Source organism: Lepisosteus oculatus, chromosome 12 (assembly GCF_040954835.1).
Source record: "Lepisosteus oculatus isolate fLepOcu1 chromosome 12, fLepOcu1.hap2, whole genome shotgun sequence".
In the NCBI taxonomy this organism is placed as follows: domain Eukaryota; kingdom Metazoa; phylum Chordata; class Actinopteri; order Semionotiformes; family Lepisosteidae; genus Lepisosteus; species Lepisosteus oculatus.
The window spans coordinates 24,114,145-24,141,125 of NC_090707.1; the positions used below are offsets into that span (position 1 = coordinate 24,114,145).

At 36.8% G+C, this 26,981-nt stretch overlaps 1 protein-coding gene across 1 annotated transcript in view; it reads right to left on the minus strand.

Moving 5' to 3' along the window:
* The window catches only part of LOC102695284 (unconventional myosin-X-like), a 134,030-nt gene that overhangs the window by 53,455 nt on the left and 53,594 nt on the right, over window positions 1-26,981 (minus strand). The window contains exons 3-11 of the mRNA XM_015359310.2: window positions 15,988-16,146; window positions 9,985-10,172; window positions 7,779-7,913; window positions 7,194-7,318; window positions 6,028-6,041; window positions 5,131-5,215; window positions 4,456-4,559; window positions 3,826-3,955; window positions 2,706-2,824 (exon numbers count right to left, since the gene is read on the minus strand). Of these exons, the coding sequence (XP_015214796.2) occupies window positions 2,706-2,824; window positions 3,826-3,955; window positions 4,456-4,559; window positions 5,131-5,215; window positions 6,028-6,041; window positions 7,194-7,318; window positions 7,779-7,913; window positions 9,985-10,172; window positions 15,988-16,146 (1,059 nt within the window). The remainder of the gene's footprint in view (window positions 1-2,705; window positions 2,825-3,825; window positions 3,956-4,455; window positions 4,560-5,130; window positions 5,216-6,027; window positions 6,042-7,193; window positions 7,319-7,778; window positions 7,914-9,984; window positions 10,173-15,987; window positions 16,147-26,981) is intronic.

Below are 26,981 nucleotides of genomic sequence, written 5' to 3' on the forward strand. Positions count from 1 at the left end.
GTTTCAGCAATTTCTAACAGTATATTTATAACACATGAAATAAAGAGTTTGTATATTTACGATATTTACGAAAAACTGCACAGGAACAATTTTCATTGACTGTATTGATTGCTGTTGCTAAAAAAATAAGTCAGAAGATTCAGAAGCATATATATTCTATTATATATATTTATGTGTATTTTTCTCAGATTACAGTTTTTTTAGGCTGAATAAACTTTCATGATTTAATGGACATTCAGCAACACTCTTTCCCACATATTACTCCATTAAACTGAAGGTTTACTGTGCTTATTTAAATTATAATATTTTGAGCTCTATTTTCTATTTTTCCTCTCTATTTTGTATAATGTGTTATTATACATTATTGATATTCACAGGAACCCAGAGTGCTGTCACACCCTTATCCTTTAAGTCTCAAGGTATGACTGCACCTTGGATGGAAGCCCAGCCCATCACAGGATTCACTGAGGAGAACATGCAAACTCCACACAGAATGTGCAGAAAGCTCAAATTGAACCCTACACTCAAAATATGAGGTAGCAGCACTAACTGCCATGCCTACATGTTGCTCTTATACCCATCGGTTTAAGAATAAAATGCTAAGAACCAAGTTATCATTCCTATAGAGTCACAATGACATACTCCCTCTGCTGGCAACTGTAGCAATTTGAACTTTCTCACTCCTTTTTTAGTTCTTATTTGATGTCATTATTAATGCCAGCCATTCCTTCCATTTTCAAAGACACTTTGGAAAAAAATAACAGCAACAAAGAGGGGCACAACAGGCATGCACATTTTCAAACTTATTGTTTGTTACTCTGAATATAACACAGGCTGAAAGAAACATAATTGGTTTGAGACTTATGCAAGCACAGAACAGGGTTTCCAATGGCATTTTCAAATTTATTATATAGTATACACATTCTATTTAAATATAAAGAGTTTGTTAAACATAACCTAGTATTCTATGTACTCAATGAATTTAGGAAAAACTAAACTGTAACTGTAATAAGTTGTGGGGAAAAAAAGTAAACCTACAGTAAGTAACAAAATCACTGGGGTGATTTTAACTTTGTATTTTAACAATCAGTGATAGTCTGTAAAAATAATTAATGCTTAAAGGTCAAATGGGATATATGTTCAAATTCAAGGAATTAGTAGACACTATGTTAAAATTGCATAATTCTTTACTTTGGCTTAAAGGATTGTTGTGTACAACATTATAATTATGGACCACATTTTAAAAAATATATCAGTGCCCTTTATTCTAAAGAAGACTAATGAGATGCATCCTGGGTTCTTACAATAATGTCCTAAGCTGACAGTGTTAAAAACAGAGCCTTTGTAGACTTGAAATAAGACAGCAAGGGTTATGTCATCTAAATATTCAAAATACTTAAAGGCACTGACAATTTCAGTTCACAGTACTCCTTCAGAATGAACAGTGAAACACAAACAAGAGGACATGAAGAGAAACTACAGGGAAATACATGCAAAAGTGAGCATTACAGCAGGCATTTCTTTACCCAGTGGGATATGGGAGTATGAAACAAGAAAGGTTTTGAAAACAAATGAAAGCATCATTGGATTTAGGAAAAATAGTCAGAACAACAAATTGTAATAAGCTGGGGAAAAAAGTGAACATAGGTTTTTAATGAAGGAATGCACACTCTCTCCACAGTGACTCTGCAATACTCCCATCCAGGAGATGCCTCTGTGCCCCAAAGTGTAATGGAAATAAACTTAGGAAATTGTTTATGCCCTCTGCAATTTCACTCTTAAATAATGTAAACTAATCCTCTTATATCCTGAAATGTTGTTTGCCCTTAACAGCTTGTTGATGGTGGTTCTTTATGTTGCATTGTTGTGCTAGTTTAAGTCTGAATAGAAACCAGTCATGTTCTTCAAGCCTAGGCTTCCTTCAAGAACTTGTTGGATGAGATCCATATGAGGAAATGACCACCAAACTGACTAAATAGACAAATAGCCACCTCTCATTTGTAACCATTCTTATGTTGAAAATCTTGGTCGTATAGAGTAGTCAAGAAAGATATATATCTACTTTCCAAAACAGGATTAAGATGGGTGGTTTCAATAATTAGCCTGCATACAAAAAGTGTAAAACGTGAGCTACTCTCTACCAGAAGTGTTAAATCACTGCATGCGTGTGAAAGCAACATACTCAGAATGAATACCTTTATGATAGTGCACATATCATGAGCACAGACTGGGACAAAAGCTTGCACATCTCAATAAAAATTAAATCATGTATGTTTATCATTAAATGTAGTGTCATTAGGATGTTGTGGAAAACAAATTATGATTGCCCATGAATTTAATCACATGCAAAATACCGTGTAAGATATATATGGCTATTGAGGCAAGATTTGGCTGGAGGTTGAAATTTACCTCTAGGGGTGTAACCCCGGTGTCCTGGCCAAATTTCCAATTGGCCCTTACCAATCATGGCCTCCTAATAATCCCCCTCTATGAATTGGCTACATCACTCTGCTCTCCTCCCCACTGATAGCTGATGTGTGGTGAGCGTTCTGGCGCACTATGGCTGCCGTCGCATCATCCAGGTGGATGCTACACACTGGTGGTGGTGGAGGGGAGTCCCCATTACCTGTAAAGCGCTTTGAGTGGAGTGTCCAGAAAAGCGCTATATAAGTGTAAGCAATTATTATTATTATTTTTATTATTACCTGCTCCACTGTGAGAGGAGAACAAATCTCTTCCCCTCGCAGGATCATGGACCTTTGGGTCAGCACCTCAGACAACTGGAAGGAGTCCAGGCCCAGCAACTCGCTCACATTGCTGATCACTGTGCACAGGGAAACATGTCAATGAACACCACCTCCAAAGCCCAGCACATTCATCCAATGCCCAATAGTTCACAAGGATGCCACAGCATGCCAAGCATCAACGCTAGTACTGTACTGTAAGGGCAGTTTTCTGTCTTAACAAAGCACTGCATATTATGCAGTGTACTGTTCATACAGTGTTCAGCCTCAGTAGGAATTCCTGAGAAATAAAACACAGAACATTTCAGAAAATTATCCATCATTGCATCAGAACTGATTACTGTTGAATCACAGCATATTTTGCTTTTGAATCCTAGAGTTCAATGTAAAAAGCTAAGGTCAATTAATCTTCTGATCATCCAAGTTCAATATTGATTTTCTAGCAACGGTGGCACATACTGTACTTGGTCACAGTTCAAATGAGCTGATTTTCTGAATTTTAAAGAAACAGGGTCAAGACACATCTGTGGTTAAGAAATTCTAGCTCCAGGCATATTCTTTACATCGCTGTTTAAACCAGAATGCATCAAGTAGTTTTTGGGCACAATTACAGTAGTAAATGGAAACAAAGTTAAATTATACCAGGGGCCAAACCATTTTTTCTCTCACAGAAATCTCTCAGATGTCAAATGACAATACAATATAGTGCAGCTGTACAGTAAAGCTTTATGATGGCATGTATAGATATTTTCTTAATGGAAAACTTTAACTTTCTTCCTGCTTGGCAATACTGACCTTTTACTTTAGTTGTGAACTCTTGCTATACCATTATCAGTTTAAATCTTTCTCTTGTTTTTACTTCACATTAACTTTAACTGTTCTTATAACTGATTTTAAAAACGTAGTTAAAAGAGTTTTAAAACATTAAAGAGTTACATTAAGATCAGTTCAATCAGTGAATTGTTTGGTGTATTTTCTCAACCAGTTACTATTTACCTATTTTAAGGTGAGAATAAGAAACTATAACATTCAGAGAACTGGATTGCTTTAGCCAGATCTCCTGAGCACCTCTATTCCTTACCTCCTTTGGTGGTAATCTGAGCCCCTCCAGCTGTCATGAACTCAATGTTGCCCATCTGCAGGACCCCAGAGAGCAGCTTAAACATGTCCCGGATCTCCTCTTCACTGAACTCCATCACTTTAAGAGCTTCCTATAAGTCGAGATTGAAGGGCAGCCCAGTTTCAATTCAACCACCTGATCACTTCTGCAATTCCCTTATTGTGAGCTATTAACTCATTTTGTACTGAAACATGTCTGTAAATCTTGCTTCACTATAACATCAATGTGAAATCATTTATTTCAACACTTTAACACAAAATCTAAACACTTCATTTTATCCAAAATATTAAAGATACCAGACAATCAGAAAGAAGCTAGTCACAGATGCAGAAATATATGCAATAAATGGATTTCTTTCACCTCATTTAGCTTTACCTCAGATATTAAATTGAGGTTATGTAAATACATTGATACATTGATTTGAGATCTTTAGGGGCACCCAGTGCTTAAACTGTGTAGATAGCCCACAGCAAAATCCTGTTCTCAATTCCAGTTTTATCCTGTATGAAAAAAGCTAATTTGATGCTTGATCTTTGTTACCCCAAAGTAAAAAATAAGCACAGACTGCTGTGATAGCAGAACAGAACTCACCATGACACTGTTGAATAGCCTTTTGTCATCCAGGCTTTTGTCCTGCACACACCCTGATTGGCTTAGGTAATGATAGGATTCAGGCTCAGTCAGGAAATATAGCTCTGGGAAAAACAAACCTCACAGGTCACAAAAAGATCTAGTCAACATACCTAATAATTGCAATAAAGAATGCTGAATGGATGGGCCATTATCAAAATGCCATTTTCTCCTAGCAATGGTTCTGACAATTTGAACCTGTCCCAAAAAACAAAGGGTACAAGACAAGACTATACCCTGGTTGGGATACCACTCCATTTCAGTGCACAGATATGCACATACATGAACAATAGATTTTCATACCAATTAACCGGTATGCCTCTGAGAGCTGGAAGGAAACTGAAGCAACTGGCAATATCCATTTGCACACAAAAAGCACCACAGTCCAAAATCTTTTCCAGGACCCAATAGCTGTGAATCAGCACTGATGGGCTACTGTCATGAAAACAATAGTAACTTGCAGAGCATGCCCTTTTTCCATGGGAAACACTGAACATCCTCTTATCAAGATGTATTCTGTTTAAAGAACTTAACCCCACACTTTAGTTAGGAGTGCAAATTAAGATTTAATCATTTCAAACTGGATGCAACTGACAACGTTTTGTCCCTTGTGTCTCAAGAGCCATGAACACTAACCTCTGTGCTCTTCATCAGCTCCTGCCAGTAGTGCGTAAAATACATGATAGTTTCTCTCTCCTGGGTTCTGTCGCACCACACGGTTCTGCAATTCAGGAAAAAAAGGGATTTTAAAACTCCATAATTAAATGTTGGTTCACGTGCAAAGCATATGCTCTGAGAAAATATTGTGAATGACTTTTACTTTAGACCAAAACCAATGAGAAAGATTTGGTAGGACTATTCTATTCACACACAAAAATATCACGTTCCAGCTATATAAAACATTTTATTGAAAACCTTTTAGAGGGAACTCTGACTCAAAGGTGTTCAGTTATAATCCTACAGATGGTAGTTTTCCCACTGTTGGTTCCTCAGCAAAGCACAGACAACAAATGTCTGAACCTGCGGATCCTCTAGCCTGAGCAGGATTATGATTATAACAACCCATCATCAGTAGGGTAAAACGAGCTTGTCTCATGACGGTCCAAAGCCAACTCGCTTTCCCCACTAGTGGACGAACAATCCCAATGCTTGACAAATTACTGATTTTTAAAATATTCCAGTTAATTGTAACTATTATTGTGGTTTGTGTTACTTCATATTGTCAAACTATCACCAGTGTATGTTTCATACTCTCCAGTTATTCAAAACATGTTACATGGGATGTCAGTATATTTCCTCATGTCTTACATTTTAATTTAGTTACTTTTTGGTTTCACTGCTCTGGGTCTGTCATAAATTGACAACACTACAGCCACCATGGGTATAAATCTAGTTGTTATACATCTCCCTTTACATGATGAGCAACATTTATTTGTTACAGTTTGATTCGTTTTGAAAGATTGTATGAAACAGGATACAGAAACAAACGCCACTCTGGCACAGGAGCAAGTTGGTTCAGGTTCATCAAGTCACCTTTTCAAGCAAATCTGGTACAGAGAGGTTAAGGAAGCAGCCTTTAGACTCCTGAATATATTCTATAAACATTCCTCAATAATGTAATTCACCTTGTTCTATTAAATACTGCGCACTCCAATAAAATTAAAGAAGTTGGTTCTGGAATTAAAAGTAGTAAGCAGTTTGAAACTGCACCTCACATCCCCATCAGATTCTGGGTCATATTCACAAAATGTTGACATGTTGAAATACAAATTTCCCAAGTTGCAAGAAATGGAAAAAAATAATTTAGTTAATATTAAATTAGTTTAGTAAATTTAGTATCATCTTCAATTAGCATCCTGAATACGTTTTTTGCATAATTTTCTCATTAGAAAAAAATATAACCAGGCATTGCTGCAACAGTTTTTAAGAATATATCACTTTGTTTTTATTAAACAGAAAATTGAAAATTGATAAGCAAAAAGTAAAACATTGTTATACAGATGGGTTTTTGAGGCAAAGCTTTAGCATTAGGAATGAAAAAATAGAAGACATACAAGAATTAAAATCTGTACAAAGCCAGTCTATTTTGTGGGACCAACTTTTCATATGATGTAGTTATAGTTAATTGGATTATGGTATAGACTGTAAAAATGCACAAAAGGCCCCGATATTAATATTGGCTGTACTCCCTATTTGGACTACAGTGAGTTTTATGTGTGGTATTAAATTACGGAAATTCAGTGACAGGTGATTCCATTTTCACCCATTGTCCTATTTTAATTTGCCGACAACTGCTTAATTAACAGGAATGATGAGAAATTTCAGTTGAATTTTATGTTATTCGAACCACACAAAATCTTAGGAGAAATACAAGTCAAATTAAGTTCCTCAACTTCATTGCCAAAAAAATGATATATCCAATTAAAAATGAATGAATCATTTATGCTCTTTAGCTTGAAGTACCAAATTACCCGAATAAGCACTATTCTAATCATTCTTAAAAAATCTCAGTTTAAAAAGGAAATAATTGGTTCACACAGTTCTGTTCCTTTTGAATGAGAAGGGAGTTATTACTTCAGATCAGTCAAAACCAAAGCAGAGAGCAATTGAAGAGTCACTAATGAAAACCACTTTGCTATTCAGTCATATTTGCACTGATTAAATGAAGGATTTTGTCATGTGATTTAAACTTAGGATACAGTCGACGATACATCCTCCCTGGATATTCCCATTCTCAGAAAAGTGAAGCTGGATGAATTTGCCAAAGCGGCTCGAATTGTTGTTGTAAACCGTCTTGGCATTTCCGAAGGCTTCCATTATGGGACTACAGAGACAGAAAAAAAAAGTTAAGGTTGAGGTTTTTTGCCAATGCCAAAAAGTATTATTGGTGGTGGTGGAGGGGAGTCCCAATTACCTGTAAAAGCTCTTTGAGTGGAGTGTCCAGAAAAGCGCTATATAAGTGTAAGCAATTATTATTATTAACGTGACTACTAACCTGCAACATTCACCATTACTAGGCACAAGAGAACGTGAGCAGATTTCAGATTGTCTTAAAAAAGTGTTTATGTATTTAATGTGATTATAGAATGTAATGATCTAAGGTAATCTAATTATACTGTACATCAACATTAATGTAAATGAGGAAGCAGTTTTTCAAATTTCAAAATTACTATTTTAGTGTGGTATTTATTATGGCAGGCACACTACAGGACCAGTAATACAACCATTGTTATATCTGGCTCTGCCTCTGGTGAGCCAGCGCTGACCCAGTCCTCTTGGCACACCTGCTCTGGATGATAGCCTGTTCCACACGGGTGGTCTTCTCCGAGGCTGGGGTCCCTGCAGAGTTCTGGCTCATCACAGACAGGAACATTAGCAGCAGCTTTGTGCTCTCAGTCTTCCCAGCTCCACTCTCCCCACTGAAAGACACCATACAACAGCACATCACTAAAAGGGACTCAGGAGTCATTTAGACTACAAAATAGAGGCTTAAAAAGAGGCTGCAGTTGCAATGAACCACTAGAGGCCGCTATACGATCAGTAATCTTTGTACATAGCCACAATGGGGATTAATCATCTAATTATTGTATTAACACTCACAAGGCATTTAATTAAACTTTTCTTTGAAGTGTATAACGGGATTGCCCTGGTTGAAGATGTGGTCTGTCACAGTCACTTTACGCCTATATGAAGTCTTGTTCATCTTGGAATTCAGCTTGTAAATAAATTCTGGCAAGGATGTGTCATCATTTTCATAGGAATCATTCGCATTTCAAATGTATATAATTCAGGTCAGAATATCCCAAAAACAATTACAACAGTTGGATGCTTTATCCAGCATCAAAGACTTGGGTGACATGCTACAGCCCTGCTTCTCACTGCAGAAGCTCATTACATTGAATGTAAAACAGAGAAGTAAGAAATACTCAGTCAATTAAACTACAAAGAGAACTTGAAAAATGGCAGGTTGTATAAGCTGGATCTGGAATTTAAGCAAGACACCACAGTTAATGACCTTATGCTTTCAAATAATGCTATTAGATATGAAATGTCCACATGTTGTCATATCTTACGGATATGGCACCTCTAACCGTACAGTGTGATTGAACAGGGAAGGTTCACATGAGAAAAATTGTAATTTATTTGTAATTTTATTAAAGCCTTAATTATAAATGAACAAATTTGAAGTAAATAGATGGAGTAAAAACCCTGCATTCTACCATACTGCTTTAACAAATGACATATTCGTACACTTTTTTTCATCACAGCCAAAAGCAATGATTAACAATTAGCAATGATTATGGAAGATGAAGGGAACATCATCAGCAAGACGAAGAAACAAGCGGGGGTCAATTCCAAAAAGAAAACTAAAAGAATAGAACAACTTTTAAGATGTAGAGATATCTTTCTTACTTTTCAATTAATTTATTCATTACATTTTACATATAGAGCTGATAAAGGTTCATATCCATAGGATTTGAAATATTTGTTAGTCTCAAATAATCCTATCCTAATAGTCTCGTAGGGTTTTTGCATTGGATTTCCACTGCATCTATAATTTTTTTTTCAATTGATCAGTCTTTCCCTGTTTTTCAGACATTAAAGACTTCTACTACCGCAGAAGATGGACATTGAGGGTGTCTGGACAGTGAAAACCATTCATCAACCAGACAGGGAAACCACTACTGGCTAGAAAAAGCCACTTCTCAGACAGGCTCACAAATCTTTGTGATGAGATAGACATCAGCACTGGTAAGCAATCAATGCAAACATATTCAATGCTGGGAGGTTGGAGGTTGAGGGGGGGCTGAAAGGACCACGAAGCAGCACGTAGCAGCACGAAGAATGATGGCTTGGATTCTAGAAAATCAATAGGCATGAGGCAGACATGATGTTGGCCCAATCCTTCGGGCAGCTACAATCATTCCCACTAATCTACATCGAGTATGTAGCTCTGTGGAGACACAATGAACACATGTAAAAAACTAAAAAAATCCCGCTCCATACAAATTGCTACATCTACTCTGAAGTCAGCTGGTTTTGTGAGTCATGAAAGTGTGGGCACTGCTGTCTCACGACAGGAGTGTTCCGATAAAAATGTCAAACTTAGATTTCTGATTCCAAATCCTAGGGTACCTGCTGTGTTTCTTTGTTCAGATGCTTTACCATGTAATAATACCACAAATCAAGACATATAGTCACCATTCTTCTAGTCCGCTAACTTTTATCTTTCTCCTATCTATGAATATGATGATGGACTATTTAAGGTAATGAATAATTAAAGCTAATCAAAATGATTTTCACATAATTCCCTTTATATGCATACCAAATGTCACTGCTCTATACATCAATATTTCTAAATAAGCAAATGCTAAATTCCACAATGAAAAGCAGAAAGGAAAAGAACTTCACCGACTCCGCTGCTGAGCCTTCTTCGGGTACGAAGGGAAGGAGCAGGAATGCGAGAAAGAGAGAAGGAGGCCAGCTCACCTGATGAGCACACACTGGCTGTCGTGTCTCTTCCACAGGCAGCGGTAGCACTCATTGGCCACAGCAAAGATATGAGGAGGCAGCTCGCCCAGGTGGTGCCGGCTGTAGAGGTCAACAGCAGAGGAATCATACAGGCCAGAAATCTGCTTGTAGGGATTCACTGCTGCCAGAATGGAGCCAATGTTGGTCTGAGAGGCAAGAGAAGAGTTAATCACCTACAGATTAGGTTTACTGTATGTCTTTAGTACTTTATTATTAGTCATTCTAGATAATATTTTAAATAATATATTTTATGGTGAGCAAATTCCCAAAGCATTTTATCCCTTTGACTCTGACATTGGCTTTGTACACTGGAAGTTTAAGCGGCAGAGTGATTAGTCTATGTCTGAAGTGGTGCTGATTAAACAGTATTTTAACAAGATGCTGAGTAAAATATTGATTTGGAATTAGAGGCATTTACATGGGGTGTTATTGGCTCATGTGTGGATGTTTATTGGAAAAGGCAACAGGACTGAGTCAGCTGGTGAACAAATGGTCATAGGGAAGACCTGGATAAATAAATGTAAGAATCTCATCTCCCATAGAAGTGAAAATGAATGACCTTAAACATAGGAAATCCACACCCAGAATGACATGGAAACATGCAGTGTTTTGACAGCCTAGGGAGTATGTGTGAGAGGGATGTGACCCATCGCGATTGTCTGTCTCCTGGATTTCAGTCACGGTGATATGTAAATAGTTTCATTTAAATTAATTTTATACCTCCACGTTCAGTATCAAATTTTATAGTCAGTTATTGAAATGAGAAATACACTAGCTGACATTTCTCAGAGCTAATGACACTACCTCACCAATGACGTGAAAAGTAACATGGGTGAGGGCAGAAAAAACAGACAGAAGAAGGCATTTACAAGCCACAGGGTTATTAAAACATCTTAACATTGAGCAGACAACAATCTGAAACCAGATCCCACATGACCTTTCAGTTATTTTAATGTCCTTTGCGAATGTAAGCCACCACTTATTAAACATTTTTTCCTACAAAAACAGTATGTACAGGGCCATTTTTCACGTCTTGAGTGAAATGTCTCAATATGAAAACAGTCTGAAGCTCCTGCACATTTAAATACTGTAATTGTCTCTTTCACTTAGCTCATCAATCATCAAATGAAGTACTCTTGCAACTATACTCCTGCCCATGCACCCATACTTGTATCTCCCTACCCTTCGATGGTTCTGGTATACACATGCTATACAAATTTGCGTATGCATGAATGAATGAACATTCATGATCAGGGTGATCTACACAAATCTGAGATGCATCACTGGAGACAACTTTGTTCACTCCAATTGGTGTTGCTCCAATACTCTGATAGCACAAAGGCATTGGTCTCTTGAAAAGTGAGGCACATTGGGTCTTAACCTTTTCTGATTTTCCCCAGGACTCACAATCAATAGATTAAATCATCTCAGCTGTGCCCAATCAACACTCTTTCAAGTGTAACAAGTCAGTAATGAATGATGAAAGAAAATTATTTGTAACCAAAATCAGTATTACATTCTAATAACACATATCGAGTGACATGTTTCTTTTGATATTATATATTTTTCCATTGTTTAATATTTCCTAAATACACAGTATGAGTTTGTATTTTAGGTTAATTTTACATCCTATACTCTTTAAACTGTAGTTTAAAACACCCCAAAAATCCAGTTTTATCCCAAAATAGACAATTTTCTCAATTTCAAGCTTATAAACAACTACCTGTGACTAACCTGGCTGTACAAAAAGCTCTGGAGCTCCTCTCTATCAGTTTTGTTACCCTTCAAAATTTAGTTTGATTTCAAACTATCCACTCTTTCTAAAGTACCTTGTACACATTTTTAATTATTTAATAGTAATTGTAACTTGGCCACATTCACACTGTGTTGTTAAGCTTTTGCTCATTGGATTACTTAAAATTAAAATTACTTTATTAGAGTCTTGTTAGTGAGAAAAGAACCTTTGAGGAGGCAATGGAGGTATTGCTTACATAGTCAGTTACAGGAAAACTATATGGATAGATAATATAATTTAGAGAACCCTTTTGATAACACGCATGAATTAACAAAATTGGATGTATAAGAGCACTTAATGATCAAATTAGATATCGTATACATAATGATTCCATGCAGTTTCAGGTTTGTGCTATGTGAACAATTGATTAAAGGGCCACCTTATCCTGCTAAGTATACTCTCCACTTCTGATGCTATAGTGTAGAGACAATAAAGCTGTGGCTTGGGAGGTTTTCAAGGTCACACGCACTAGAGAAAAGATGTGTGTAGGGCCAGCTTGAATTCACTTTTTGTACTGAAAATGAGAGAAAAGCTACAGGTACTTGCGTTTTAGTAAGCACTGGAGTGCCTCTGGAACACATCATGAAAGGTATTCTATGTTAACAGGATCAATTTAATTTAAGCACCAATTGACCTTTCTTCTTAACATCACAGATGTACACACTAGGTATAATCAGATAGCTTATGTCCTATCAAACAGAAAATTAATATCCACAATTAAATCTGCTCTTTGTCATTTACTACTCTGATATCTAACAAATTCATTTTCTGATGCATTTCATGTTTTGCACATTGAAACTCAAAATTGAAATGTTAAGTTTCAATTAATAAACTATTCTAGTAATCACCCTCAATTGGTCTTTAATTTTAGAGGATGAGGTTAACAGTATGAGGTCTCATAGGGGGAAAAAAGCAGAGCCAGGGAACTCCACCCTCAACCGTTTACAAACATGAGTGAAAATGATTGGAATGTCCAAAGCAGATCTTAAGGTTTTATATTAATTACTGGAGCAGACCAAGTGAAATAATTCATAAATTCAATTTCACACGATGATGATGGTGACATGATAATTCATGCAGCCTGTAATGTATAATTTCTGTAAATAACAAATCTAAAGAAGTTGATATAGGCTTGGAATTTGGTGGAGTACATTATCTCAGCCTCCCAAAAATGCCTTGGTACCGTCACATTGGTAAATAAGAAGGATAACCCTGTCATCTATTAACAATCAATATATCTAAATATTGCTGCATGCCAGACACAACTTGAAAAAGAACTTAAAGATGCATTGCTTTGAGATTTTTTCCATTTTTTCCACTGTGAAAGTCTAAAATTTTTAAATGTCATAACTGTGCAAATTAAAGTAAATACCTTTGAATCTCATAGAATACCCTATAAATGAACTACTGTGATAAATAATTTTTCACTATGTAACGTCAGTGTTATAACATTTGTACAACACCAGGAGGCAGCAAAACAATCCTCTTCTGAAACTGCATTCCTCCTGTTTTGGACTGAAAAATGAGATTGTTGCTTCAGCCATCACAAGTGTAGTAAGTGTCTGCTGGGTTACTTCATATATAAATTGCCACATTGAACAAAAATAAATACAAAAATGGTTATTTCAGCAGTTGTTCGATTACAGAGGGCATAATTCAGAAATTTTTGCTCTGTAAATTACTGGCAAGAATTTCAGAATTTCCGATGTTGTGTAACACCTTAAATTCTGCCACTGTAATGCTGATCAGAAGTTCAAAGCCTTTTTATGGAGTCAAGGACAGGATATTTGCACTTAGGCACAGTTTCACTACAGTTCTTTAATAGGAACATACAGACTGTATGATGTGGAGAAGCAAAAGGGTCAGAGAAAGGGTTTTCATGGAGGACATGCTGGCTGGCATTAAGACACTTAGGCTCTGTGATGAGGTAATGGAGTTGGTCCCTTGGGTGCAATGTGTTGCTCGTCTATTCTGTGGGAGAAGAGCCTGTAATGCAGGACTGTAGTCAGGGCACTGGGGTCAGTCCCCCCACTGCTTGTCTACAAGCCCCCCGAGAGTAGTGATGTCAGTACAGCAGATGGGGCCAGAACAAATACACTTGTAGAATGGCAACTCACTCAAAGCAATGTACACAAGATTCCCACTGCAAAACACAGCACCAGTGTACTGTGTACAGCCTTGTTACTACAGTAAGTGGCTACATGTGCCAAGAGTTGTCTGTAAACAGACCCTTGCACCACTTTTCTTTGGCTAGGGTGTAAATGTTTTGTAATTTACAAAAAAATGTGCCTTTTGGTGAATCCCATTATTTTCTTTCATTCTGCCATTCACTGCTGTGCAAAGGTCTTAGACATTTTGCATCTTTCTACTATTTCCACTCAATGATGTTTTTCCTCATGTAGAAAAACAATTTTCTGGTGACAGTCCACCATAAAACAGCAACTATTTAATTTTTAGAGCCAATCCCATTTTGATCAATGCGAATTAAATATTGCAAATGTCAAAAGATGTCTTCTCATCCAAACTAAGGTGTATTGATACCAGACAAAGGTGTTATAATAGTACAAAACACTATAACATCTATTGTAATTCCTGATGGACTCTATGATGTTTAAGCCTTCTGCACAGTTGAGTAATTTAATTTCTTGGACTGTGTTCTTTGCATCTATTTTTTGGGGTAAATTATCAGATGTGCTCCTTTGGTAATTTAGCCTATGAACTTGGCATGTTAACTGAATATTCAAAAAGTACTGAAAGCAGAATGTGAGGATGAAAGGTTGTCATAGAGTATTTTATCAGCGATATTCAACAATCAATTACAACAGGACAAAAAGGCAGAACTATCTTACTTTATAAAGTATCTTGCAAAGGTTTTTACCCCTTCCAATCATGTCAACATTGGCTGTTGAGCCTCATTCAGGTGTCAACATATGATGTGTAAAAATTATATGGATTTAGATCCAGAAATTAAAGACAGGAAAATTATTACACAGATTTCTGTGAGTCTTTCACTTTTGGTCCTAATTGCTAGTACTCTACAATCACCAAACAAATTTGGGATTCATTAGAAAACACTACTCTTTGCCAATTACCTGTCATTTATGATGTTGTGCAAACTACAGCTATGCAGAACAGCGAGTTTATACAACAATGATGCAGTTGGAGGTACCTTTGAAAATTGTACTATACTTGGGTTTATGGGTCTTACATTGTTCCCAGCTGTGTTAGCACAATGAAAGCGTTTAAAATGGGTAATTCTGCCTAATGAACAATTAGGGATGAATACATATGCTGTACTTCGAAAGTGTTTAACTTTAGTTGTAGCCCAGCTTGTCACCACAAATCAAAACTATTTAGTCGCTAGTTTCCTCAATATCTAGTGCAAATAACACTGCACCTCTTTAAGCATTTGAAAGCTATTGTCATGTATAAAAGCAGTGGGTTCTTTAAAAGTCAGGAAATAAGTCAGTGAAAAAGCCCTTTCCTCCAAGAAAAGGCATTTTTCTATATTGAGAGTTTGTGACAGGAAACACCTGTTATTCACAAATCAGCCTATCTAGACAAAATCTAGACTTAAAGGTCCTCGTTTTAAAAGGCCCTGTAAAATAATATGCAGCAAGACAGTAGTAGGAAGATCTGGGTGAGATAAGAAAAGGGCACTGGCATACTGTTGACAATTAAGGAAGGAGAAAGTGTCATTTCTTCTTTTACATTTGCTGTTCTGAAACTAACTGAGGAATCCATGTTCTTATAACTGTCTTCTTCTGATGACTTTTCACCGCTGTGCGGTTTTGGACGTTATCTATTTTGTATTATAACCAGCTTGTTCAAATATTTTGAGACTGTTGAAAATAAAATTTGTTTTAAAAATTCTGTTTTGACATTTGAAAACCCGTTTTTAATTGGATGAGATTCAGTGACAAATTTTGGAAATAATCGTTTAAAATGCAGTTCTGCTTGTGCTGTGCATTGTTATAACACCCCCCCCCATCTCAAAGTGCTTGGAGGTGGTGATCATCATTATGACACCTGAAAACAATCTACCATATTTCTGACAATAAGGGGAGAGGCAGAGAAAATGACACTCCATTGCAAAAAAGCTATAATGACTCAAAATGGACAGTAATGTTATATGCATTGATACAGCTGTATCATTTGCTACTCACATAGATGTTGTCCTGTTGGTAGCGCAGGTAAAGGTTGTACATGATGGCAGCCTCATGAAGTTCAGCCAATGTGGACATGTCCTCCACCCCATCCACACTGGTCTTGTGCATGGGAAACACTTTCTCTCTCGACACTTTGCCAAGCTCCAGACAGAACACCTGCAACACAGCATTAGGAACCATGAAGCACCAGACAGATATCCTAAGAGCTATGCAGTGATAATGCATACTTTGGAGTTCTTTCATAATAAAATGACCACCCTCCCACCACCACTAAATACAGTCAGATTATCTGTGTCCCACCAAATACAATTCGTACCATGATATTGCACCTGTATTAACTAACTGCTGATTTAAACAATGCATTCTGCATTTTGTCAACAAGCATTATATGTTTTTCAAGGCAGAACACTCTTCATACTATTTCTTCAGATGATTTCTTCCAACAAAAAAGCTGATCACTTTCAATGTCACATTTCAACACCTATACCTCCCAATACTGATTTGCTCACTGCATTGGCAAGAACACTATAAAATATATTTTTTTATCTTCAGTGGGGTGTATCTACTGATCATGCTTTCTTAAAACTCTCTTCACACCACCACAGACAGAATATCCACATGTATACATATATACATCTGATCAAGGTCTGCATTTAAATTACAGATATTTTCATATGGCTACCTGGAAAATAAAACAATCCTTTTTATGAGCTTTTGAACTGAGGGTCTAAAGAATGGAAACACATGAAACAGAAAAGAGGTTTGTTCACTCTGAAGCCCAAAGGCATGTCTGTACTTCATTGGGAATGCTTCAGCACTGCATAAAGCTGTCCCAGCAGAAGAAATGAAAACAAAATGTCCTGATTAGTAAATAACTGTCCTAAAGATCTGAATAGATGATTAGCCTGTTTAACTAATAATTAAACCTGTAGGACCTGTGGTCAAGATATCCTTTGACCATTTCCTTCACAATCTACATGTACACCAAAAGGAACTTAACAATTTAAGTTTTGAACAGACAAGTTGGTGAGGGAACCTGACACAATTATTTAAAATCTTCAAAGACACTGATAAAGTCAACCCAGTGGACATTTTCATAATTAACAGTGGATGTTGTATGTAAATGCATTAAAAAAACTGATAACATGAGGCCATATGAGGTTGTGGAAATATGAAACAAACTACCAAGCCATGTTGTTTCCCACCAAGGAATCTCACATAAAAATTTGGAATAAAGACCATATTTACTTGGAAATGTGTGTTTAGTACGACCTGGGCGGTGGCTAAGGATCTGCGCCTGTGGCTGGAAGGTTGCTGGTTTGTATCCCGCAGCCGGCAGAGGAATCCTACTCCATTGGGCCCCTGAGAGCAAGGCCCTTAACCCCAACTGCTGTAGGGGCACCGTATATATAGCTGACCTTGCGCTCTGACCCCAAGCTTCCCTCCCTGTATGTGTGTCTCATGGAGAGCAAGTTGGGGTATGCAAAAAGACAAATTCCTAATACAAGAAATTGTATATGGCCAATAAAATAATAAGCTGATCTCCTCCTCCTGGTGCTTAACCCTTGAGCCCTTAATTTCAGAAACTGTGTGCCTGTAACAGACTGCTAGGCTACTGTAGGTATATGGCTCAAGCAAGATACAAAAAATTCTATGTCGTTTTATGAAGACCGTATGAAACAAATTTATGAAGAAAATTGAAGGTTCAGGTTTTGAATGGAGGAGAGGATATCTTCATAATGGAGCATTTTAGTAATTAAAGAAAAGTACATTTAAACAGCAATACTGTTACCAGAATTTAGGGCTGCCACATAGAATAGATTAGTAGCTTACCATGGAAATCAATTTTTCATAAAACACAGATTACATACAGTAAACATCTCATCTTAAACAAAACTGCTTTTACTGTCCAATGCAGTAAATTGGTTCTATTCAATTTCCATTATATCCCTCGTAGAATAAGAACTGCTCTCCTGTTCAATATATTCAATATAGCTTTGAGACACAGGAGTGCATTGCAAACATTTGTTGTGCTATCTATTGAATTTCCAGGGAGAACATTATTTTATGTCACAATGACTTTTTAAGTTCTCCACATTTCCACAAGTCCAGATAGGCGATTTTGCTCAGCACTGAAGAAAAATTCAACGTCCTCTCTTTCCAAGCCACGAGAGTAAACTCAGTGTCATGGAGGGATCCATGAACAGTACACCTTGAAATGACGTGTTCTGATTGGCACATCGTACGAACCAATACTGCTGCAGCTGACACAGTTACCGACACAGCACTTATGTAGTCTACTATTTAACCATGTTTACAAGTATAGAAAATGAACCAGTGAGGTGTTTAAATACACAGGATGGAAAAAGAAAAAAGATGAAGAGTCAGCTCTGGGTGGATAAGCATCTAACCACTTCTCCCCATGAGACTTTACTGGGAAATGGAGTTTTGTTTCGCTAAATGGAACACAAAAGGCTGCTGCTTGAGCACCAGACAGCTGCTCGGAACCTCTGATAATGGGACTTAATGGAAAACTGGGAGGTAGAGAAGAAGGTAATTTAAAATTGATTATCTAGGCTGGACAAGTCCTTCTTGATGAGAGGAAGCATAATCGTTATGGAGGGCATAATATACAGCTCTGATGCAATCTCCACTTCTTGTTGTATTCTTTTAATGTGCTTTTAAACAAAGCAAGTAGATGTTCATCAGTTAAGCTGTCACTAGCTGAATTGACTATCAAATCTTACAGAAAGCTAAGTTTAGAGACAACGGAAAGAAATTGCTCAGGCTAACACAGCATTTTGTGGCAGCCATCACTCAAAATGGATTGTAGGCTCTTTAACATTACACTGTAATAAATTGAGTCTGGTTAAATGGTGCCTAGAAGAGAGAATATAAATCCAGTTGTTTCTCAAAGGTGTTGTCCACAGAGTATATTGAACACCCCGTTTGTCAACATAAATAATTCAGTATGTCTGAAGTAAGATGAAAAACAGTTTGTCCAGCAGCTGGAGTCCCAGCTTACACAATAGAGTAAATGTATTTTTTTCTCTCCAGTTCAATGCAGCTTACCACAGAATTGCACTATATGAGCTTCAGAAAGTACAACTAACAACTTGTTCATTTATCACAATCTTTCGCTGGTTATTGATATTGGGGTACATACGGTAAATTTCAAACAGGCACCACAGGAACCCTGGCTTGGTGTTGCTATTGATTATTAAAGCTATGTCCTAAAAGCACATTCTATTAATGTTTTTTATACATTTTAACATACATTCTATTGATAATAATTAAATATAAAACTTAAATACAGACTTTATATTATTAGCACTCTTTGTGATTAGTGATACTTGTTACCACATCAACATAATTTCAAACAGTTCAGGAATCCCTCAAAAAAAAGAGAAAAAAGAGCCGAAAATAAAAGGCTATTTACTTCCACCCTTCATCCAGTTGTGTCCTTTTATAAGGACGTCGTGAATAAAACATTTAAATGCCTCAGAATCCAAAAAGTGATACTGTATTACAGCCAGGAGGGAATAAGTATCCCTCATATAACTGAAGGCTTTTTCAGAGAAACCCCCTTGGGGTCCAGCTTCCCAAGTCATTTCCATGCACTAGCAGTCATTGTGGAGTAGAAATGTCAAGTTACTGCTTCCTACCAAATTGCTGATGTTTATTTAATGCCAGTGACATAACCTTGTTTGAAAAAAAAACACTAAGATGAACAAAACAACAGGATACTTAAGGAAGTGGGGAATTGTTTGGAATAAAACTGAGTGCTTAACATTTTTCTCACTAATCTGAAATGTAGTTTCTGCCATATTACAGACAGGCTTGGGCGACATAGTGGCACAATGGTTAGCATCACTGGCTCACAGCACTAGGGCCCTGGGTTTGGATCCAGATCTGGGGTGCTACCTGTGTGAAGTTTGTATGTTCTCCCTGTGTTCATGTGGGTTTCTTCTGTTGCTCTGGTTTATTCCCACAGTCCAAAAGCATAGTGGTACATTAATGGGCTTCTAGGAAAATTGGCCTCTAGGAAAATTGGCCCTAGGCTGTCCAGGGTGCATCCCGCCTTGCACCCTTTTATGACGAAAGGCTCCAGCTCCCCTGCAATCCCGAATTGGGAGAAGCAGTTAGAAAATGGTTGGATGGATCATAGACAGCCAGGTGACTCAGTGATCAGATATGAACTCTTTAAGGAGAACCGGTTTCTGAAAAGGGTAATATAATAACAGACCTTTAGATTTTAATTTCCTTGGCTAACATATTGAAGAAAGTGCACTCAATTTGTCATGATAATGCAGTGCATTGATGATTGTACTGTAAGATGGTTATTAAAGCTCTCAGCACCTAGGTATGTCCAATATAGGTATGCACAACATTCAAAATGCACATCTAAAGGGAAAGAAACTGATTTTGACTGATTTTAAATGGAATGAACAGGATTAAATTTTATTTTCCTAAGGGGTTTTTTGCTTTTTAATTGTTTAAGTGGTTAACCTAACTAGAAAAGGGGTATTAGAGGATTTAAGCAAAGCAATACAAAATGGCAAGACTTGGAATGGCCTAAACAAGTAATAGAAAATCAGGATAGTATGTTGTGTGAACATTTATGTTAGAAAAATGACGGCTAAAAAGCTTATGGGTGTTTTTATCCCTAAAAAGCACTAACATTAACTGGAAATGACTTTTTTACTTGCATAAAATGTAGCAGTGTTCTTCAGGGTCTCCAAGCAATCCTGTTCAAGAAAGGCCAGTGTATCTGAAAGCTTTCTGTCTCTAAAAGAAGCAGCACCTGAAGAGTTAGCGAGCGCTGTTAAAATGGACCCATTAAGCTGATAATGAACTGAATGATCTTGATGAGTGGCAAGTTGACAAGTTGAAAACATGACAAGTAGAACCACAAGCCAAACAAGAACAGGATTGTCCATTCCTGTTCTAATGAATCACTAAACAACAGGTTATTTAATATCAGTCAATTAATATGCTTGCTATAACTGCAATTGTTCTGTTTATTATTTTGTCATTTTGTCTTTGTTAAGACACGTTTAGGAAAACTTTAGTGCTTATTTAAATAAAACTTTTGAAATGTATAGACTCAACATAATCTCATCATAATAAGCTATTAAATGAAACCCCAAATAACTACCATTCCCATTAATAAAACAAAAGCAATTCATCTTGGGAAGGTTTTTAGGGCGCTTTTAATCAGTATGAATATCAACTAATGTCCTTACTTAATAAACTGCAATGTTTGTACTCTTGTTGGAAAGTATGCTATTCCTGTTGGAAAATTAAAATGTTTTCCTTACTAGAAAATAAACAGCAGTCTGAGTCATTCTGGCAGTAGAAGAACAGTACTAAAGACTGTTAAAATCAAAACTTCAGGTGGAGCCTCTGAAGGTTAAGGCAGCTGCTCTGAGCTCTGAAAATCCCAAGTGAATCCTAATAAAGGTTTTTCCTCACCCCTTTGTTTTTGGGCCCCATGTTCCCATGTCCAGGCCTTTAAAAATGCCGCACAAGACATCTGTCCCTGCACAGGATCAGCTTACCTGCCTTTTGTTCCACTTAACAGATCCCATCTGCTGGCTCCCAGTTCCAGCACTTAGTCACAGCACTCTCCCACTCTCTGCCCAATATGGCAAAATCAAGCCACTGCTCAGCTCACACTCTTCTCTACTCTCATCTTTCCATTTTCAACACTATATGCTTCTTTAACTTTTTCAGATGAAGACTGTCCTTTATCAGAGTGGTTCAACAAGGAATAAAAGGAAGATGAATTGAGAATAATGACACTTTTTTAAAAAGTGCAATGTCAAGACAGCTCTAGTTTCAACAGATACTGTAGAACTATCTTGATCAAAGTCTCTCTAGTATCAAGATATTTAGCCTTTTGGTAACTGAAATATGTCTTGAAATATGAAACCTTAAATGTAGCCATAGAGGATATTCAGACCTAGGAGTAAGACTGTAAGCTAGCCACTACCCTTGCTCTCTTATCACAATAGACAGTGTACTCAACTCTCCCTGAAATATCTTTAAAATATTGCTATAAAGAAAAGAGAAATATGATGAGATTGCCTTTTCTTCTTTTCAAACATACAAAAGTCACAATGTAATATCATTTCTACATTTACTGTATTTTATATAGCATACAAACTGTAGTTATTGATTAAATATTTGCATCTTTTGGATTAACTAATCATTAAAGAATGACCTTGACAGAATCAAGTGACAATGACTGTTGCATAAGCAGTAAATCATCTGATTAGTGATGGACTTTTGTGGGCACAGGTGATGAGGTGATTTAACCTCTGGAATATCAAGCCTGAATCAAGATTAATGTCTAAAGATTCAGAAAAGCATGTCACAATTATTCAGACAGCAGTGCCTTTGAGTCACTAGTTTGTGACTTTGATGACTGGACTAAGACATCTCAAGTGAACTTAACTGTAGTAGAGCAAAGTCCTCTATAGGAACAAGTTAAAGGTTCTACATTTTTAGCTGTGAGACCTCCTTCAGGTTTTCTTCACACACCTGAAGCCACCTCTATAGCTGAAATGCAGTTTTTCTTTTCTTTAACTTCATGCATAGAGCAAACCTCTACCTGTTCCTTGTCTGGCTACACATGCTGACGCAGCTCCCTACCCCAAGTCTTCTTTAGTAATGAATGCCTAGGTGCTACAGATCTCCACTTCTACTAAGAGCAGACTGATAGCAATCTGTCTGCTAAGTGAAAAGTTGATCAAGTCTTGGGACCTCTTCCTGCAGGCTCTTCCTGTTGACATGACAAAATGCCAGCGGGACAAGGCAGTCCTTACATCGCTTGTGTAACAACAGCTTTCTTTCAAGATGGCAATGTGACACTTGGGCCATGTGTGCCCTATTTGCCAGACATGAGCTGCACCATCTATTTGATTATGTGAAACAGTACAGCTTAATATTTTAAAGTAAAAGCTGTGCTTTATGGTAGCCGGCATTGAAAAGAAATAGAAACGACTACCATTGCCAGAAGAATTCAGATTTCCTCTTTTGCCCAGTTGTAGTTCTTATATCCACAATGTGTCCTACAGAAATCTGCATAACCAGGGGTATCAAAGCAACAGAATATTCTGAGCATATTATTCTGTTCCAGTAGTAATGTAAATACTTTAGATATCCGCCTGAGTCTCTACATATAAACTTACAAGAAGCACTAAAAACGTAGCATTTTTTGGTCATATCTGTCATGCTTCTTGACGAGCAGCAGGGAAAACTAGTACTAATGTGCCAGACAATTACATCACTGTCCAACCCATCTACCAGTGCCGGTTGCCACGGAAACTAATTGACAGGAGACTTGGATCACCTGGAGATTGTTTACGACCACGCCCAATTCAGAAGATAAAAACTAGGACCTGAGAGAGCTCTGAGTTTCCTAGCTTCATTAATCCTGATCTCTGGTTTACTTTGTACCTCTTTTCTCAGTTCACCCCCCATTGCTCTTACTTCTCTTTGTTCACCACTCTTTGGACGCTGTTTGTTATTATTTCTACGTCTCTTTGATTTGCCCTTTACTTTGATCTGTTATTCACTGTGTTCCCTAGATCTGACCCTCACTTCAGTCCTACCATGCCTCCTAGATTCCACTTTGTGCTTTGGACTCTGCTGCTTAGCTTGCTTGTACCCACTTTAACCCAACCTGCTTTGTCTATGATCTCACACTGTGATCACACCCTGATTTCCTATTTTGCCACTACATGCCATCTACCTGCATGCACTGAGTCCCAAACTGGCTACAGCTTCACACTGCCTGTGCAGTTCCCATCTGTATGCTCTGCCCACTTAGCCCAGTTTCCATGTGCACACAGCAGTGTGCAGTTCCCTGTGTGTGGGTGCTGCCTGCAAGTTGTCTGCTGGATTCCCAGTCTCGGCTACCTCTCGGTTTACTCTTGGCCCCAAGATCTGCTGCTTGTCCCACCTCTAAGCAGATTATTACAATGACGACATGCTTCATAGGGGATAATTAGGTTTTAACCCACAATGGACTTGAGTTTTTTGGCAAAATCCTAAATATAAATGTCTTCTTCTTAAAAAGTGATTTTCTCCCAGGTATATCTTTACTGAACAGACAAAATTATGATTTAAAAAGGACACTACAAGATTTGTATCATCATATTATTTCACTTTGTCACATAATTTAGTGTGCTTTTGATCCTTTATGCTAGTAAGATGGAACACTTTCTTAAACACATTCTCAAGATGATGGAGATGGATGAAGAACATACAAAGGTCATACAAAGATTGAACCCTTGAATTCAGACCTTAGGACTAGTATAGCACTAACTTATTTATTGTTTGCACTTCATACATAATTTCAGAAGGCATTTCATGCTTGTTATTTAACTTTAAAAATAATATGTACATTTTATCTGAAGAATATCAAACTATGTTCGGGGAGGGGGTTAAGCTGTGTTCTCAGTTGCAGAATTGAACTAACATCTTTTTTAATCAGACTTTTTCTATCTCGTCTTCACTCATACACACTCACCTCCATGAATGTATATCACAAAAATGTAGCTTGAACTGTAAACATTTAAATAGCTCAAATCAATGGAAATACACCATTAAGCAGTTTATTAGTACAATTAATACATTTTTTCCCAGTTATTGAAGTTATTTGTAGCAAAACCCTACAACAGAGATCCAATATTAGGAATAGGAAATGCTGATATAAACAAAATATAACAAAGGATATAAAGAATATTCAGAAACTGAGAAAAAAAATCAAACTTGAAAACAAAAAAGTAATGAAAACAAATTAAAACAACCCATGTGAAAAAACTGCTTTCATTGGGCTACTAATCAAAGTACAAAAACATATTGTAATCAACATGTCTATACTACAATTAAAACAATAATTAATCTAATAATGTTTATATTTAAAAATAATTCAGATTGTCCATAAACAGGACTCTAGGGAGGAAATAAATATATCGTTTTATTTTACCCAACACCATACCTGATGTGCCATTTTATTAACTCATTATAGCAAAAAGAAAACATTTTTTGTGTTTTGTAGAAATTTAGATAAATGTTATTTTTCATCTATGACAGGTTTTTAAAATCTTATTGATCATATTTTACCAATGTCTCAGTAGACTCCCTTAACCACTGACTTAAATAGATATGAACAATATACATTAACAATTGTGAATATAAAACAAACATAATGGAGAGTAAAGCCAGCTAACAAAGGAAGGAACAAAGGAAAAACGCATTGTATTTACCAGAATTATTTGTTTAGAAGTACCAGTTATAATAGTTGTGATTATATATGCTCATATTGACAAACAGATGTTGTGTTGCTGAAGGTCCTTATTCTAAAATTATTTTAGATTTAGTTCAAGTGTAGCTGCATCTGCATGCATAGGCAGTAAAGGAACAGGTAACTGGTTTATTCTATGCCGAAAAGAAAAGAAAACACAAAACAACAACACTACTGTTCCTTATTTTAGATTAACAATTGTGAATATAAAACAAACATAATGGAGAGTAAAGCCAGCTAACAAAGGAAGGAACAAAGGAAAAACGCATTGTATTTACCAGAATTATTTGTTTAGAAGTACCAGTTATAATAGTTGTGATTATATATGCTCATATTGACAAACAGATGTTGTGTTGCTGAAGGTCCTTATTCTAAAATTATTTTAGATTTAGTTCAAGTGTAGCTGCATCTGCATGCATAGGCAGTAAAGGAACAGGTAACTGGTTTATTCTATGCCGAAAAGAAAAGAAAACACAAAACAACAACACTACTGTTCCTTATTTTAGATTTGTCCACCTTATCTGACTGTAGTGGTGTAATTTTCTGTAGGGAAAATTGTTCACACTACACCTACAGGATATCCAGGGCCCTAAATCAAAAGTGCTTACTTATCAAATTAAAGAAATGTAGCCATTTTCCAGTGGTTTGTGTTTTGATGTTTTTTACAGGTGTCTTTTGCTTTGTGTTTTTATTCTTTTTACAATAAGATTTATTTTTCTCTGCAATTGAATACTGTTCTTTGGTTATTGAAGGCCCATGTTCTTTAACGGGCAGCTCGGCTCTAATTTAAATGCTTTCTTTGTCTGAGGAAAAGGATGGCTGCACTGGCTTGCTTTCACTTCCACTCCTGCCAGCACAAGTGAGTCTTGACCTGGGCACCTCTGTCATTCAACAATTGTAGCAATTTTTTTCACTGTAGAAACAGATGTCCACTGGGGGCTAGGCCTTGACAACCTAATTCATTTAAGTTGTGGTCACAGCAAGACTGGAGCATGGGTCTACAGATATGGGGGATGGGGGTGGCAGACAGAGGTCAGAGGGGGGGGTGAACAAAAGAATTTCAATCCATTTAGACGGCTAGTTTGGTATTCATTTCCTTCTTCAAGATCATGCAAATCCAAACAATAGTAAGCTAGGGTATATACAGTAAATCAACTAAACCTCTTCTGTTGTCTGGAAAAACATTGTTATTTAATATTTTATTGTGTAATTTATTTTCTTCCATTTATTAGGTGAGGACGATGGAACATCTCCAAAATAAAAAGGTGCTGACTTGCCCATACAGCACATGGCCGACAAAAACTACTTTCAATACTCTGTCACTTAACATACAGGAAGAAACCTAACACACTCACTGGAATCATGATTTTCAGATTTGGTTTATGCCAGAGCTTAGCGTAATTATAGTTGCTAGGCAGCATTCAATCTTTGTCAGAAGGACAGAATTTTAGGCCGAGACATTTGACAGCATTTAATTAGTTCAACCAGATTCAGTAAAACAACAAAAACCTTTGCAGTAATCGTGCCATCAGTTTAGGCGTTTTTTACTGAATCAATAAAAGTACATTTAACAAGAGAAACTAGTCTATATTCCAATTAAAGATTAGTTAAGTAGGAGTTTGACCTTTTCAGGCTCAGGTGAAAAACAAAGCAGGAGAGTTCAACAATTAATATA